Consider the following 16212-nt stretch of genomic DNA (forward strand, 5'->3'; position numbering starts at 1 on the left):
TTTTCACTCACATGATCTCCATCACATACGCATACTGCTTTTCAGATTAAAAAAAAAACTTCTGGGAAACTGAGGCAGGAGGTGACAGGAAGTGGAGCCCCAAGCAGCAGTGGCCACCGGACGTCTGCTGGCTGCCCGGGTGTTACATATACCTCTGTGGTGGGGGTGGAGTGTCACATATGTCTCTGTGACAGGAAGTCTGTCATGTAGTAGGGGGAGAGGGGGTGGCAGGATGCCAGCTGGGAGAGGGGAGCCTGATGGGCCAGGAATGGGTTCCCTGGGCACAGTGCTGGTCCTCCTGGCACAGTTCTGGGGTGAGTACTTGGGCCTCCCTCCCCTCTGCCTCCATCCTGTTGTGACCCATCACCCCAGCTTCCTGCCCCTCCTATACAGAGCCCCTCGAAACCTCAGTCTCTCTGCTCTGCCAGATAGGCCCCGTCTCTCTCCCTGATACTCAGAACTTTACAAGGGTTGGAGGGCTCTAGCAAGGATCCTCAGAGGGGCCCGCAGGATAAAATTCACACTATGACCTGTGTACGAGTCTCGCGTGACCTGGCTCCGCTGGCCTCTCTCATCTCCTCTCTCCTCTGCATTCCCTCTCTCCCCCATGGCCAGTCTGCTGACTCCTCTCCTTTTTTCTTTTTTTTATCCCAACACATCAATCTTGATCCCACCTCCGGGCCTTTGCACCTGCTGTTTCCTCTGCCTGGAATACTCTTGCCTGGATCTCCTCTCTCTAGCGTCAGCTACAACTGCACCCCAAAGACCAGGAACTTGAAGGGGTGTCTAACAGACACCCCAGACTTCTCATGGCCCAAAGCAAACTCTTTCTTTCCCCTCCAGCCCTGCTTCTCCCTCGGTGTCCCCCATCTTGGCCCAAAGCCTCCACCATTCACAAAGTCCCTCAGGTTAAACCTTGGAAATCTGCCACTGTCCCTCTTTCCCTCTCTCTCAATTCAGTTCTTCTTGTAGTTCTTCTGGGGGCAACTTTCAAAATCTATTCAGACTCTGACCACTTCTTTCCAGGGTCCGGCCCCCATCACTGGTCTCCTGGACCCTCGTTTCCTGGCCTCACCTGATCTCCCTGTGTCAGAGTCTGTTCCCACCATGGCAGTCAGGTTGATCTTTTTTTTGTATGTGTGGTTCGCGGGCCTCTCACTGTTGTGGCCTCTCCCGTTGCGGAGCACAGGCTCCGGACGCACAGGCTCAGCGGCCATGGCTCACGGGCCCAGCCGCTCTGAGGCATGTGGGAGCTTCCCGGACCGGGGCACGAACCCGTCACCCCTGCATCGGCAGGCGGACTCTCAACCACTGCGCCACCAGGGAAGCCCACGGTGATCTTTTTAAAACTTAAATTGGGCCACATTTCCTCCCTGCTCCCCTGGTTTCCCATCACACTTAGGTTTAAAAACTAAACTGCTCCCCTTTCCCCACCCCCACCTCTGTACCTCCCACCACACCCCACCCCCATAGCCTGCAGGCCTCGGAAAAGCCACCCCCTGCTGACTTCTTGGATCCCACTTCCTCTGCGGGCTAGCTCTTCTCCAGCCAGGGGCCTCCTCACTGTTCCTGCAACTTACCAGGCACGGTCCAGCCTCAGGACCTTCGCCTGTTCCCTCTATCTGGAGTGCTCTTCCTGCATATCTTCCTTCCTTCCTACGACTGACTACTTCTTACCATTCAGATCCCTGTTCAAATGTCACCTCCTCCGAGAGGCCTTCCCTGACCATCCTCTATAAGTAGATCCTCTCACTTCATGCTTATTCCCTAGTGCCACTCCCCATTCCTTTCCTCCATCAGGATTCTCATTTCACGACTTCCAGTGTCTCTCTCTCCCCACAGACCCTCAGCTCCACAAGGGGAGGGATTTTTGTCTTAGTCACCTCTTGTGTCTGTGTCCACAGTGGCCAGGACAGGGTCTGGCTCGCGCGAGGCAATATTTGTGTGGCTGAGAGCCGGACACGTCATACAGTCCACCTTGAAATCTCGCAAGTGCCGAGAGACTTATCCCCATTTCACAGATGAGGCCATTGAGCCTCAGCAAGAACCTTGCAAAGATCACACAGACAGCAAAGCTTTCAGACTCTTACTGCCTCATCCCTGTGGGCTGGCTAATGCAGTAAGTCACACACACTGAGAAAGGTCTCACTCACCTCTTCTGTCCCCCAGCCCTGCAAGGAGCCACAGGCCTGAGTGTGCAGCAGGCACCCAAGTTGCTGCAGGTGAGGCAGGACAGCCAGGTGACCTTGGCCTGCCAGGTGGTGCAGGCCCAGGCCTGGGAGCGGCTACACGTCGAATGGACCAAGGATGGTGACATCTTGTGCCAGACACACATCATCAATGGCAGTCTCACCGTGGGTGTCTGCGGACCTTGGGGCCGGATCTCCTGGCAGCCACCTGGCAATCTCACCCTGCAGCTGGACCACGTGAGCCTCAGTGACAGTGGGCTCTACGTGTGCTGGGCGACCGTGGAGATCCCTGATTTGGAGGAGGCCCAGGGCAATGGGACGCAGCTCCTGGTGGAGACAGGTATGAGAGCGTGTGAGGGCAAGCTGGGGACTTGGAACTTCTAGACATCTTAAAACTGTAGAATCTCAAACTCCTAGAAACATAAATTCTCCAAATCAGATTCCTAGGAACAGAAAGTCTGCAGATGCAAGAAGTTTGTAAACCAGATAGCCTCTGTTGCAATGACTCCACTCTGCCATTGCAGAATGAAAGTCACCAGAAGCATACCTACAGGAATGCGTGGGCCTGGATGCCAATAAAACTTTATTGAAAAAAAAACAGGCAACGGGCCGTATTTGCTGAGCCCTGTTCCAAGATATCACAATTATAATAACCCTTGAATATATATAATTCTGGATTCTGATTCAAAACAATCCCATAAAACACGCTATTCAAGTATATCCTACAAACAGAGAAATGCACACACTGTAAGTGGCCAGTTCAATGGATGTCTTAGTCTGTTTGGCTGCTGTTATAACAAAACGCTACAGACTGGGTGGCTTATAAACCACAGATTTATTTCTCAGAATTCTGGAGGCTGGAAATCCAAGATCAAAGCACCAGCAAGGTTGTGTTCTGGTGAGAACCCTCTTCACGTTTCAGAGTTTGCACCTTCTAGCTATGTCCTCACGTAGCAGAAGAAGCTGGGGGGCTCTCTGGGGTCCTTATTTTTTTTGGGGGGGGGCTGCTGCACGGCATGTGGGATTTTAGTTTCCCAACCAGGGATCGAACTTGCGCCCCTGCACTGGAAGCGTGGAGTCTTAACCACTGGACCATCAGGGAAGTCCCCCTGGGGTCCCTTTTATAAGAGCACTGATCCCATTCATGAAGGGTCTACCCTCATGATCTAATCACCTCCCAAAGGCCCCGACCTCCAGTTACCATCAATATTGGGGGTTAGGATTCAACATACGAATTTTGGAGGGATGTATACAAACACAGCAATGGATTCTCACAAACTGAACACACTTGGGTACCCACCACCATGCTCAGCACACATATCTGCTTCCTCATAGATGCCACCCTCATGCATACCCCACCATCCTGACCTCTAACAGCATACATCTATTTTAAGTGGTTTCACATTTTACTTAAACGGACTCACAGAGTATATTCTGTCTCTGACATCTTTCACTCAACATGATGTCTGGAAGATTTCTCCATGTTGGTGTGTGGAGCAGTGGCTCATCCTTGATGCAGAGCGGCCTCCGTCACCACCAATCATTCCAATTTCCTACCGAGGACCATTTGGGCAGCTTCTGGGTTTTGGCTATTATGAATAAGGCTGCTGTGAACAATCTAGAACTTGTCTTTTGGTCAACATAAGGACACATTTCTATTGTAATGAAGACAATTCCAGAATCTCAAACCACAGGATAGAATCTTGCAGTTCTAGAATCCTAGGGACATAAATTCTAAGCTCTGAGAATTACAGCATATGTTCTGCATGGGACTGTCACTCCTAAGGAGGCAAAAATTTGTTCTTGGGAGCAAAGAAAATCTTACGCTTTTTATGTACAAAGCATCGATATGCAGACAGCCCATAAACAGAGTTTATAATACCACAGAATGTCTGTGGTATTAACATTTCATCGGGGAACAAATTAAGGTTCTTAGCTCTAGGCGTGCGGGCTTCAGTAGCTGTGGTGCACGGGCTCAGTAGTTGTGGTTCGCAGGCTCTAGAGCACAGGCTCAGTAGTTGTGGCACACGGGCTTAGTTGCTCCGCGGCATGTGGGATCTTCCCGGAACAGGGCTCGAACCTGTGTCCCCTGCACTGGCAGGTGAATTCTTAACCACTGCGCCACCAGGGAAACCCGTCTTAAATACTTTAAAAAGAGAGACTCCCAGAATTTTTTTTTCTAAATATTTATTTATTTATATTTTGGCCACGTTAAGTCCCAGTTGCAGCACTCAGGCTCTCTAGTTGTGGCGCGTGGGCTTAGTTGCCCTGCGGCCCATGGGATCCTGGCTCTCTGACCAGGGATCGAACTGGTGTCTCCTGCATTGCAGGATGGATTCTTAACCACTGGACCCCCTGGGGAGTCCCAGAGAGACTCTTAGAATTTTGCAATCACAAAGTGTGTAGGAGCAGAAAATTCTAGAATTGCAGAATCCAGAATTGAAAACCACTGACTCCCGGGAATTCCCTGGGGGTCCAGGGGTTAGGCTTCCACGCTTCCACTGCAGGGGGCACGGGTTCGATCCCTGGCGGGTCGCGGAACTAAGATCCCGCAAACCGTGTGGCGTGGCCAAACAAATAAACGAAAGCGAAAGCCATGGACTCTCAAGGCTGGAAGCCACTTTCCCGATCAGCTAAGCCAGCTGCCTCACTTTACAGAGGATAAAGCTGAGGCCCAGGAAGGGCCAAGACACATCCAACCACACACACAAGCCGGGGATGCAGCCAGCTTTCTCCAGAGCCCACCTCATGCATTTCCCCCACTCTGCATGACACCCCATTATAGGCCAAACCATAGGGGCCGGAGACCCGGGTTGACCCGATGGGGTCCTGCTCTCTCTCGGCGGTTCCTGAGGGCCTTGGGCACATGCCTGGCCCGTATCAGGCAAAATGAAGCACCACCCAGGCTCCCAAGCCCAAGAGACGCCCATCTGTCTCCAGCTGGCAGGACCCACTCACTGCCTGCCTCTGGGGCGGTGTGTTATGGCTGTCCTGCCTGCCCCCGACCCCTCCAGTGACGAGGGGGCCGATTACCAATTAGCAGAGGCACCAGGCTGTGAGTTGTTGGCAGCTGTGAGGGAGCGAGAGTGAGCGGGCACAGGTCCAGCTCCCCACAGCTGGCTTCCCCATCCCTGAACAGCTGCCTGGAACCATGGGACCACTGCCAACTTTAGAACCTGCAAGATGAAGGGGTTGGGGGCTCTGGGTCTCGTCTTAGTCACAGAAGAAGGCGCCTTTGGCTGGGGTTCATGTCAGTTATACAGACCTGAAAGCACATCTCCATTCTACCATTCACTTGCTGTGTGACTTTGGGCAAGTGACTTGACCCTTCTGTGCCTGTTTCCTTAGTCATCAAAATTCAGCTAATAGTGCTTTCCTCATCAGATTAGGTGAATTTAAAGTGATTATATCTAAAGAGTTTATTGCAGGGTCTGGAACATAGTAAGTCCTCAGTAAACATAAGTGGTTATTATTGTGTCTATGATGCTGATTATTCAGCAAGACTCAAAAATTCAGGCCCGTGTAAGTTTTTGTTTGTTTTGGTTTGGTTTTTTTCCCCTTCCTTTCTTTCTGAAACAAGGAAGGTAGAGGGAAGCTGAGGGGAGAAAGACCTTTGTTCAAAGCAGGGCCCAGCTGTTGCCTGGGTGTGTGACTCCAGGCAAGTGACTCAGGCTCTCTGAGGCTCAGTTTTCTTGGGACCGACACAGTGTAGACGCTCAAAAAACAGGAGCCATGAGGACGACAGATCCCACGATCGGGATGATGGAGCTCATGATGGTGCTGGTGAAGTTCCTGGTGAAGATGGTGGAGCTCAAAATGAGGATGATGGGGCTTCCCTGGTGGCGCAGTGGTTGAGAGTCCGCCTGCCGATGCAGGGGACACGGGTTCGAGCCCCGGTCCGGGAAGATCCCACATGCCGCAGAGCGGCGAGGCCCGTGAGCCATGGCCGCTGAGCCTGTGCGTCCGGAGCCTGTGCTCCGCAACGGGAGAGGCCACAGCAGTGAGAGGCCCGCATAACGCAAAAAAAAAAATGAGGATGATGGAGCTCATGTTCAGGGTGATGGGACTAAGGGTGGGGACGATAAGGCTTGTGATGGGAACGGTGGAGCCTATTAGGGCAGCAATGGGGCTCATGACAAGGGTGGTGCAGCTCATGGTGGGGATGATGGAACTCATGATGAGAAAACCCCGTTGGCAGTTAATTCACAATAACCCAGCAAGATAGGAATGATTAGTATCCTTTCTTCAAAAGAGGAAACAGGTTCAGAGCAAATCCCTGCCTGAACTCACACAGCATGGCAGGGGCAAGAACCCTGAGGTCCCACACGGGGTAGAGGGGCTCTTACCCGGAAGGGGTGCAGGAAGCCGGACTCGAAGGTGAGCTCCCCTGAGACGTGGGTTTCTTCTCGGCAGATGGCGGGCTACTGAACCGGAGCTTCCCAGGTGAGCCCCGCCCCGCCCCGCCCCGCCCCGCCCCACCCCCCGTGCCCCGCCCCCAGCCAGAACGCCCACAAGCCACCAACGCCTCCCCAGGGCTCTCCTTCCCACTGCTGGTGACTGGGGCCGTGGCCGTGGCCGTGGCCGTGGCCGCTTTCGCTCTGGGCGCCTGGATCTGGGGCCGCCGCCGCTGCCGGAATAGAGACGCAGGTAAGGAACCGCGCAGGTAGCCGCTCGGAGGGAGGACGGTGCCCACGAGCACCGCATCCACTGGCGACCCCGCCCCCGCGTGGCGGAGGCGGGAACTGCAGCTGCTTGACAAGGATGGAACGCAGACCCTTCTGACTTTGATACCTGCCCCTTTTGGACGGAGCGAGGGTGAGGCTGGGAGGCAGAGAAGGGGAATACATGGCGAAGGCTGGCCCCTACACCCATGTTTTTCAGAGGCATAGACAAAGCCTTCAGAAAGTGGGCTGGAGAGGGCCAGGCTCTCTTAAGTGATTCTCCCCTCTTGGTGTCATACCCCCCTCTTCCATTGCAGGGAATCCAATCTACAGCAATGCCCTATACAAGCCCCAGAGGGCCCCAAGGAAGACTGAGGCATGGCCTGTGTAGGGGAAGGTGCTGGACATCTCCAGCAAGAATCAGAAGGGCCAAAGCTTCTATTCGATCTCTTTCCCCTGGCCCCACACCCCCAAGCGGCCTCTGGCCTCCAAATCTTCCTCCAGCCCCAGGCCCAGTCACCCCATCTCTACAGTTGGAGTCTCTCCTGGCCTAGGCTTCTCTGGGCAGCCAAGGCCAAGAGGATTCCTTGAAGTGAGAAGACGAATCAGGACCCCCAGAGACCCAGAGAGGACCCCGCAGCAGCTACGTGAAGATGTGACTTACTCCAGGAGGATCACGAAGTCCAGCAGTTCCTCCTAAGACACGGCCCCTCCTCATTTCTATGAGGCTGGACCTCTCCCTTGCCCACAGAACACCCAATAAAGGCTCATGAAGAAAACAAAGCCAGAATTTGTGGCAATTTGGGAGTGCTAAAGAGATCTGAGGAGTCAGCAGGGGGGTCTCAGAGGACCACTGTGGTGAGGGGGCCCTTTGACGACCCGCAAGCCTTCCGCCTCTTATCCTTGGAGAGACATGTCCAATTAGCAGAGAAGTGATGCCCCTGGCTTCAAAACAGTGCCCGGAGCTGGACGCACCCCCCCTCCCCAGCTGGTACCTCCCCCCAAGGCAGGCTTGGAGTTGGGTGCGGGGGGAGATCGGGGCTTCCTGGCATTTATCAGCCCCCCGGGGTCTCCTGCCCGACTGTCACCTTGAAGTGACACCAGCTGGGCCTGGCTCCCCTCCCCCACTTCTGCTGTTTCCATGGGGACAGATGTCCTTTCTGCAGCATCAGCCCTTGCCTGCCTGCCTGCCCGCCCACCCGCCCGGAATAGGGAGGAGAGGCAGGGTGGGGGCAGGGTTGGCCTGAGAGCCTCACCCCCCTCGGTTCCTCCATCTTTTTAATCTGCTGGTCTCCATCCACTGTCTCCGGGTTTTTATCTGCCTCCATGCCTCTCTCTCCCTGCCAGTCTCCAGCTCTCTGAATTCTGGTCCCTCCCTGTGAGCCATTCAGGCTCCAACCTCAGCTCCATCCCCAAAACAAGGAGCTGGGGTTGCTCTTCCCCCTCCAAGGGTCTGCTTCCCCTCTTCCTTCTGAGGGGCTGAGATCCCCACCTTCCAGAAAGGACACTTGAAACACACAATAACTTATTTATTTTCTAGGCCAGAGGAGGGCTTTGAGACACAATTCTGATCGGTAGAACCCAGAAGGAGGCTGAGCAGGGCGGCTCTGATAAAGACCCGGAGCCTGGAGGGGCGGGGGGGGGGGTGTCTCTCCAGCCAGCCTTCTCCAGGACTGGAAAGACCTCCACCGTTTGCAGCCACGGATCTGTGTCCTCACAGCCCAGGGCGGGGGCCTGAGGCTCAGTCAGGGGGTCTGTGAGACCACGGGGTACAGCAGGGCCAGATGCTCAGCGCCCTGCACGGGCAGTGGGCGGGAGCTATAATGGAGCACCAGCTCCGGGACGCTGGGGAAGGGGCCGCTGTGCTGACCCAGCACGAACTGGTTCTCCCGGATACGAGCAAACTTCAGATGCAGGAAGCCCTGGCTGCTCCTGGAGACAGGGGTCAGAGGGGGTACCCAGCACTCCAGACCCGTCCACGCTCTCCAACCCTAAAGCCACCCCCTCATGGCCCCCAGGAGCCCGACGCTGGCATCCCCTAATATTTCTGATTAACAGCCATTTGGCGTCAAGCTCTTGGCTAGTTCCACACTGCGGGGATGCCTTCCGAGCTTGTCCCCTATATCAAGACAGGCTGGAGGTTCCTCGCCAGGAACACAGAAGGCACTTTCTCTCCAAACCTCTTGACACCTTGTGCTACCCGTCCTGGGCTCCTCACTAGTTACCCTCAGTCTAGGGTCCCTGGGTCCCCATCTCACTCAAGCCCTAGATCTACGGTATGGCTTCCTCTCCATCTTCTTGCATACCTCCAGTGACAGGGAGTTCATTCTCAGTCGGAACCGAGCCGGTGGCCTCTCTGGAAGCTCCGCCCTCTTGCCTAGAAGCCTCGCCCATGGGTCCCATAAGCCCCACTCCCTGGCCTGAAAGCTCTGTCCATCAGCCCTGGAAGTCCCGCCCACTGGCTGCTGGAGACACACCCCTCTGCTTCGGAAAGCATGCAGTCCTGTGACCCTCTGTCCCTCCAGGGGGCTGCGGTCTCACCTGAGGGATAGGGAGCAGTCTTGGGGGCTGGTCTCGCTGAGCCGCACGAGGTAGCTGCCTTCCTTGCAGAGCGACAGGAGGTTCTCGGCATCTGCCCGGCTCAGCGGGCCGTGAAACCACCTAGGGGGTGGGGACAGAGGTCTCCTGAAGGGCAGTCCCCCTTTCCAACACATCCTGGGGCTGGATGCAGGCACGGCTCTTCCAAGGACTTGTGACGTCCAGGCAAACAAGTGAGACAAATTCCCTTGGAGTTCTCAAGAGGAGCCTGGTTTTCAGGCAGACAAGGTTATCCCTGGGAGGGAGCTGAACCCAGGTCAACCTGGAGCTGCTCCTTCCAATTCAGCACATACCCCGACCTTGATTTTCACAGCCTCCCTCAGCTGGGTCTCCAAGTGTCCTCAACCCCTCCCTAATCCCCCAACTCGAATCACTTGCATATCACTTTCATGAGATTCACCACATCCTGTTTCCCCAACCCACCTGTACCATTTGTTACATAATATTTTTCTTTAATGTGCTCAAAGAGAAGTTAGCAGTAGGAGCAAAGTGTCAAAGACAGATGAGCCCCAAACAGTTGTTTGTATTGAAAGAAAATACCCTGTGCTTGTGTTAATTAGGCAGTTCTGTACTGCCCACCTAAGAGGTTTGGGAATGACTGTGATAAACACACCTTGGTACTCACAGGGCTGGGCTCTGGGGGCTCGGGGAGTTCACTGAGAAGCTCCTAGACTGGAGAGACACAGACTCTCCCAGCTTGTGAGCTTCACCCCAGCCTAAAGTTGGGACCCCTTCAAAATCCTGCTCCTCCCACCTTCACCACAAGATCTCCTGGGGGTGAGAAAGATGTCTGTCTCTTTGCTCTCAGGCTTATAAACCCCACTCAAAGGAAGGGAGGAAACCCCCTATTATTCTGTGTGAGGCAGGCACTGACTTGGAGGTGTTGAGCCCAAGGTTTGGAGAGGTTAAGTGACTTGCCCAAGGCCACAGAGCCAAAAGATAGAGAAGGGATTTGAACCCAGAATCTGACGCCGGAGGGAACGGAGACGCCATCTGATTCTGCTTTGCACCGTGCTGGGTGTCTGGCCCACAGCAGGCACTGTCACCCAGAAAAGATTAGTTTAAGAAATGAATGAAGTGAATGAGTGAAAGTTCCTCCAGCCCCCCTGGCCCGAGGAATCTGTGGCTGGTGTGGGGCAGGGAAGGATTCAACTCCATCTTCAACTTCCCCACTCACGGCTGTTTTTCCAGAGGCAGGGCCGGGTCCACGCGCTCTGCAGGCTGGGGGCTTCTGGGCGGGAGTCTCCGGAGTTCCTTGGCCGAGCCTGAGGTTCTTTCCCACTCCGGACCGTCAAACTGCACTGGAGAAGGTTTAAAGAGAAAATGGTTAAGTCCCGCCTACCTCAAGAGGGTGGGGTGGGGGCAAGCCAGTGGAATTTCAGTAGGAAGGCGGTGCCAGCTTAGGGCAACCTATCAGAACCCAGAAGAGGAGGGGTTGGGCTTAAGGCTGGGGCGGGATTGGTACATGAGCAACCAATTAGCCTTCAGAAGAAAGGGGTGTGGTCATTCTTGAATCTGGTGGCATAGAAGGGTGGGCAGTTCCCTGAGTGATAAATCAGAGAGCAGGGGTGTGGCTAGAGGGGTGGGTGGGAAGTTCTGCCTGATTGTGGCCAACTCCTAGAGCTAGAAAACCACCCCCAATATACAGACAGGTAGACTGAGGCACTGAGCTCCAATTTCCCTCACAGTCATACAACTTCTGGGGCAGATTTGGGTACGCACAACTCTTCCTGGTCCAAGTTATTTTTTTCCTTATTTATTTATTTTTTTGGCCGCACCATGCAGCATGCGGGAATCTTAGTTCCCCGACCAGGGATCAAACCCGTGCCCCCTGCAATGGAAGAACGAAGTCTTAAACACTGGACCGCTAGGGAAGTCCAAGTTATTTTATTTCTTAAAACTGACCTTATTATTCCCTCTTTACAGAAGAGGAAACTGAGGTTCAGAGACTTATTCAAGCTTACCCAACTCAGTTACGAATTGACTCCAGGAAATGCTACCTTCTTCCACAACGCCTCCTGTGTAATTGAGCACTTTAGAACTCAACTTACAAGTACCCTATTCGATAGGTACTAGAATGATCCCCATTTTACAGGTAAGGGAACTGAGACTCAGAGAGATAAAGGGATTTGCCCAAGTGACACAAACCCAGATCTAGTCTGACATCAAAGTCTATTCCTGCACTATACTGACAAGAATGAGTAGGTTCCATTGCACTCTGAAAGGGGTTTCAGGGAATTCCCTGGCAGTCCAGTGTTTAGGACTCTGCACTTTCACTGCCAAGGGCCTAGGTTCAATCCCTGATCGGGGAACTAAAATCCCGCAAGAAGTTACAGATTCTCCTGGGAAGTTATGACTATCAGTCATTCACACTTTAGTGAGAATTAACAAACCACCAAAGTGACAGGTGATGGGGATTTACTCTGTAGGTTGAAACAGGGAATGTGACCAGAGCAGGAAATAGAGGGATGCAGGCATTCAGAGGTCAGGGTCAGAGAAGCACCTGCAAACGCCTTGGAGATGTGGTCTTTCTTCCACTCCCAGGGCTGGTCATATTCGTCCGCCGGCCGTTCATCCTCCTGGGGCAGCCGGCTCTGCCGAGGTTTCCACCCTGAAGGAGGTCCATCTCCCAGATCTTGGTCCTGCTCCTCATAGGGAGTGTCATACAGCTGCACCCTCCTGTATGGCAGTTCTGGGAGGCCGAGGACTCTGGTCAGCTCCCACTCCCACCTGGGACCCTGTCCCCTTCCCCCAAGCTCCGCCCACTCACCGCTCATGACTCGCTGGGCATCGTAGGGCTCCATGTAGCCATCATCCGGGGGTGACGGGTGAGGTTGGGCATCAAAGGGGTCCGAGTACTCGGTGTCGACCTCCAACTGGAGACAGAAAGGAAGGGGAGGGAGTCAAGGGCTCAGGGAGACCAAGCCTAGCTCTGAATACCTCTGCTGGGCGATACTACACCTCTTGCCTGCTGTCTCTGTGTCATCTGATACAACCCCTCCAAGCAAGTAGTTTTCTCTTCCACCCACGAGTGTTTGCAGATACAGCTTCCCTTGTTCTCTTCCTCTGTGCTGTTCTGATTCTCCCCGACACAGATCCGTACCTCCCTTCTTCAATCATTGTAATGATCAGGTGCCAGTACTGTTCTAAAGACTTCACGTATATTTACTTGTAGTACCAACACTCAGTAAGTACCTTATCCCCATTTTACAGATGAGGAAACCAAGGCATAGAGAGGGCAGGTGACTTGCTCAGGGTCACACAGCTGATAAGTAAGAAGCAGCGTTTGATCCTAGGTTGTCTGCTTCCCTGAGTCCCTGCTTCCTCCTACCTTTCTCTGTGCCATTAACCACTACCTGACACAGCCTACCATAACCCTCTTTGAAGCCTTCTCTGTCTCTCCACTGAGGGTTTGGGGTGGACCCCCTGATCCTCTAGGAACAGTACTGGAAAAAAAAAAAAAAAAGCATGGGCATTGGAGGCAGGTTTGGGTTCAAGTTCTAACAAGCTAGAGCCATGTGACCTTGGGCCAGTCGCTTCTCTTCTGTGAGCCTCAGTTTCCACTTCTGTAAAATGGGAGTAATAAGAGAGGAAGGTTGGAGAGTAGTGGTGGGGATGTTTAAGTGCCCGCAGGAAACTGACTCACTCAGATCTGTTTAAGGAAGATCCCTTCAGCTGCTAAGAGGAAGGGAAGCTGTGTGGAGGGATCCAGAAGGGGGGAATCAGGAAGCAGGAGGACAGGGGCACAAAGCCAGTCAGAGAGGGAGGAGGACAACCAGCGCCGTGCAGTGAAAAGGGGCAGATATGAAACTCCACGAAGCGGATGGAGGATTGGGGAGTGTCCAGCTGGTGCCCTGGTCTTTCCCTGGGGTCACACGTAAAACACGTTCCCCAAAGTCCTGGGGAAGCCTAGCCTGGCCGTCCCACCCAGTCTCCTGGGGCCACCCAACCCCTGGGCCTTAGCCACGCACCTCTTCCCGGGGGCTGCCCAGCAAGACCTTGGCTCTGGCCATGTCGACCGCCTCCACCTTGATGAGCCGGTGCTTTGGAGAGTCGCCCTTGGAGCCCCCGGGCCCCGCGGAGTCGGTCTCTAGGCGGCCGTCTGCACCCTCATAGGGGTCCTCAAAGTCCAGATCTCTCTGCTCCCGGTAGGCCCGCAGGATGTCACCGTCCGTGTAGTCGGGGGTGGGCGGCTGCGGAGGGGGCCTCCGACCGCCAAAGCTCAGGTAGTCTCGTAGCCACTTGGCCATTTGAGCGCGTGTCACCCCGAACCTGGTCACTGTCAGAAGAGGACCCACATGCCCTCTTCTGGGCCCCCTTCCTCGGCAGAGTCCCTAGGGAGGATCAGGGGGGAAAAGGAAGGGAGGAAGGAAGAGGAGAAATATCAGGTGTGACCCTTGGCTGGGCTCAGAGGAGGGGGGAAAGGGGGGGAAAAAGGAGGAGACAGAGGAGGGAGGAAGGGGGACGAGGAGCAAAAGCGCACCTTAGCCCGGCTCTGGAAGGTCGGCGGGGGAAGGGGGAGCCCCGTAGGGCCCTGAACGCCGAGCGCGGGGTCGTCCAGCCAGAGCGAGGGGCATCCGCGGACTTTCCGCGGGCAGCGCGCTCTCCTTGCAAGGCTCGGCCACCCGTTGCCTCCGGGAAGCTCCGGGATCCCCTCCTCGGGGCCGAGGGGCGGGGAAAGCGCCGCCTGCGGACGCCCCCAAGCCCTGGCTCAGCCCGCACGCCTGGGTTCTCAGCGCAGCGGGCAGGCTCCCCGGGGACTCGGGCGCCGCGCGCAAAGTTGGGCCGCGGGGACGGTGACCCCGGTGCGGCGCATCCTTTGTTGCGCTCCTCGCCGCTCCGGGGGGAGCCCCAATCCCACGGCCCCCCCGGCCCGGCCGCCTCGATCCGGCCCCAGTCGCGGGCACAAAGGAAAATAAAATCTCCAACCCCCCTTCACGCTTTCGGAGGGACTTTAGCCGCAGCCGCCGGCGCGCGCCCGGGAGGTGGGACTTTGGGGAGGGGGCTCTCAGGCGGACGCCCCAGCCCCTACCAGCCCCGGGCCGGGTCCCGGGCAGCGACGTCAAGGCTTCCCCGCCCCCTCCCCTCCCCTCCCCCTGCGCTCCCCTCGGAGGTGACTGAGACCTTCAGCTGTTCTGGGGAGGGAGGGGAGCATCTGCCCGGGGAGGGAGAGGGGATGCGGGGCGGGAGTCTCGGGGGCCGAGGCCGCGGCGGCTCGACAGTGACCCGGAGGAACCGAGGCTGGCACGGGCGAGCGAGGAGCGCAGGAGGTGGAAACCCACAGGGGCTGACCTTGCTCCGGAGAACGAGAGGTGTGGAGATGGGGAAGGGGGAGAGGGAGGGGAGGTGGAAATTGGCCGGGAAATGGAGGGCTGGACTTGACAGCGAGCGGGGGTGAAACTGACCAGCAGAGGAGGTGAGCTTGACCACTATTGAGGTTGGAAATTGAACCAGGATCTGGCGACGAAACTGACCAGGAGATTGGGGGTGTGGAGATTGTTCCAGAGGTCACCGGCTACAATGGATATTGACGCAGCCGAAGGAAGGGGGGTTTGCAACGGAAGGGACGGGGTTCTGGCTTCCCCTCCCCCAAGAGGGCTCTTCTCCGTCCCTTCTCCCCAGGGGACTAATTGCAGCATGGGGGAAGGGGTTTGGGGCAGCTGGCCAGGGGAAAGGAGATGGTATCTGTGCCTGGAGTGTGCCTTCGGCATCTGTCCCTTTGTGGTTTCTGGGGGTGGAGGCCGGGAGGGGGACAGAAATGAGAGGTGTCTCGCCTGGCCTGGCTGCCTGTTGGCAGCTGCAGCTGTCAGGGGGCGAGGACACTAACGGATTTGGGGGTGGGGGGGGGGAGTAAGCGAGGCAAAGGGAGCTGCTGGCCAGTTCCAAAGCAAACACATTGTTTCTCTTTCCCCATAAGGGGGCTTGCTCAGTGACCCCCGGATAGAAAGAGTAAGAGAGGGGTAGTCAGGAAGGATGGAACCTCAGATTCCCTTCTCCAAGCCCCCTAGGGTGGGCGTGTGGCTTGGAGGGGAGGCAGGACCAGACACTAGTCAGAGTGAGCTCTCCCCTACTCCGCGCCCCCCCGCCAAAGAATAGTGGGGCCTGGGCAATGTCTATGCAGGCCACGCTTTGCTTTCCTGATTTGAAAAATGGGGTTTCTAATAGGAAAAACTCAGAGAGCTGGAGGAAAGATCACCAGGAGGATGTGACATTTTTTTTCCTGATGGGAAAACTGAGGCACAGAGAGGGCGGACACACCCCGCAGCTCACTTCTGCCTGGACGCTGTGATATGGCCTGGCTTGGGGTGGCACTCGACCCCCATCAGGTCTCTTCGTGGAATCAGAGGTTCTCCATCTCCCTTTCACTGTTAGCCCCATTTGCCAGATGGGGAAACTGAGGTCCAGAGCTGATGAGGCAAGGCCCCTCACGGCAGCAGGGGCGTCCCTATGTCCTCTCCTCCTCTTTCCTGCTTTGGCTGAGTTGGCCTCCACATGCACCTGTTGAACTCGGTCCTCCCTCCGGAAGAGCACTCACACAGACACCCCCCACCCCACCCCGCCCTGTCTGATCAGCGACAAGGCAGCATCCCTGGGGACTGCCCCGGGAGCACGGCAGGTAATTGTCCTGTCTTCTGTCAGCGGCAAGGCAATACCCGGCTCGGGGATGAGCTGTTGACAGATCTCATCAAATCCGGAGTCCTCTCTCTGTCAGATAAATAGGCGACGTCTAAGGTATAAATATTTGAAAGGGGCCTTCTAATGCC

At 55.6% G+C, this 16212-nt stretch overlaps 2 protein-coding genes across 3 annotated transcripts; one reads left to right on the top strand and one right to left on the bottom strand.

The window, feature by feature from the left end:
* Positions 1 to 226: 226 nt before the first annotated feature.
* TMIGD2 (transmembrane and immunoglobulin domain containing 2) lies at positions 227 to 7326 on the top strand. The gene is made up of 5 exons (XM_067033055.1): positions 227 to 314; positions 2170 to 2529; positions 6603 to 6632; positions 6723 to 6836; positions 7168 to 7326. The coding sequence occupies exons 1-5, from the start codon at positions 233 to 235 to the stop codon at positions 7239 to 7241; spliced, it is 660 nt and encodes a 219-aa protein (XP_066889156.1). The 5' UTR covers positions 227 to 232; the 3' UTR covers positions 7242 to 7326.
* Positions 7327 to 8364: 1038 nt separating this feature from the next.
* Positions 8365 to 14762, bottom strand: SHD (Src homology 2 domain containing transforming protein D). 2 transcript variants are annotated; one of them, XM_067033060.1, is made up of 7 exons: positions 13932 to 14762; positions 13420 to 13727; positions 12219 to 12324; positions 11952 to 12140; positions 10626 to 10749; positions 9392 to 9511; positions 8365 to 8782 (listed from the first exon to the last, which is right to left on the bottom strand). In XM_067033060.1, exons 2-7 carry the CDS (start codon positions 13696 to 13698, stop codon positions 8596 to 8598), a joined length of 1005 nt encoding a protein of 334 aa, XP_066889161.1. In that variant the 5' UTR covers positions 13699 to 13727; positions 13932 to 14762; the 3' UTR covers positions 8365 to 8595. The 2 variants fall into 2 exon arrangements, with proteins under 2 accessions (XP_066889161.1, XP_058917480.1); XM_059061497.2 differs by lacking the exon at positions 13932 to 14762 and having other exon boundaries at positions 13420 to 13796.
* Positions 14763 to 16212: the final 1450 nt, after the last annotated feature.

This window comes from Kogia breviceps, chromosome 4 (genome assembly GCF_026419965.1).
Source record: "Kogia breviceps isolate mKogBre1 chromosome 4, mKogBre1 haplotype 1, whole genome shotgun sequence".
NCBI classification, from domain to species: Eukaryota; Metazoa; Chordata; class Mammalia; order Artiodactyla; family Physeteridae; genus Kogia; species Kogia breviceps.

Bases quoted from the DNA above. Each gene is read 5' to 3' on its own strand.
- SHD (XM_067033060.1), bottom strand. From the start codon at position 13,698: ATGGCCAAGTGGCTACGAGACTACCTGAGCTTTGGCGGTCGGAGGCCC. The intron at 12,325-13,419 runs GTGCGTGGCTAA...TTCTGTCTCCAG, and splicing joins TGGGCAGCCCCCGGGAAGAG to TTGGAGGTCGACACCGAGTA. The intron at 9,512-10,625 runs GTGAGTGGGGAA...CCCACCCCCTAG, and splicing joins CTGCCTCTGGAAAAACAGCC to GTGGTTTCACGGCCCGCTGA.
- TMIGD2 (XM_067033055.1), top strand. From the start codon at position 233: ATGCCAGCTGGGAGAGGGGAGCCTGATGGGCCAGGAATGGGTTCCCTG. The intron at 6,633-6,722 runs GTGAGCCCCGCC...ACGCCTCCCCAG, and splicing joins ACTGAACCGGAGCTTCCCAG to GGCTCTCCTTCCCACTGCTG. The intron at 6,837-7,167 runs GTAAGGAACCGC...CTTCCATTGCAG, and splicing joins CTGCCGGAATAGAGACGCAG to GGAATCCAATCTACAGCAAT.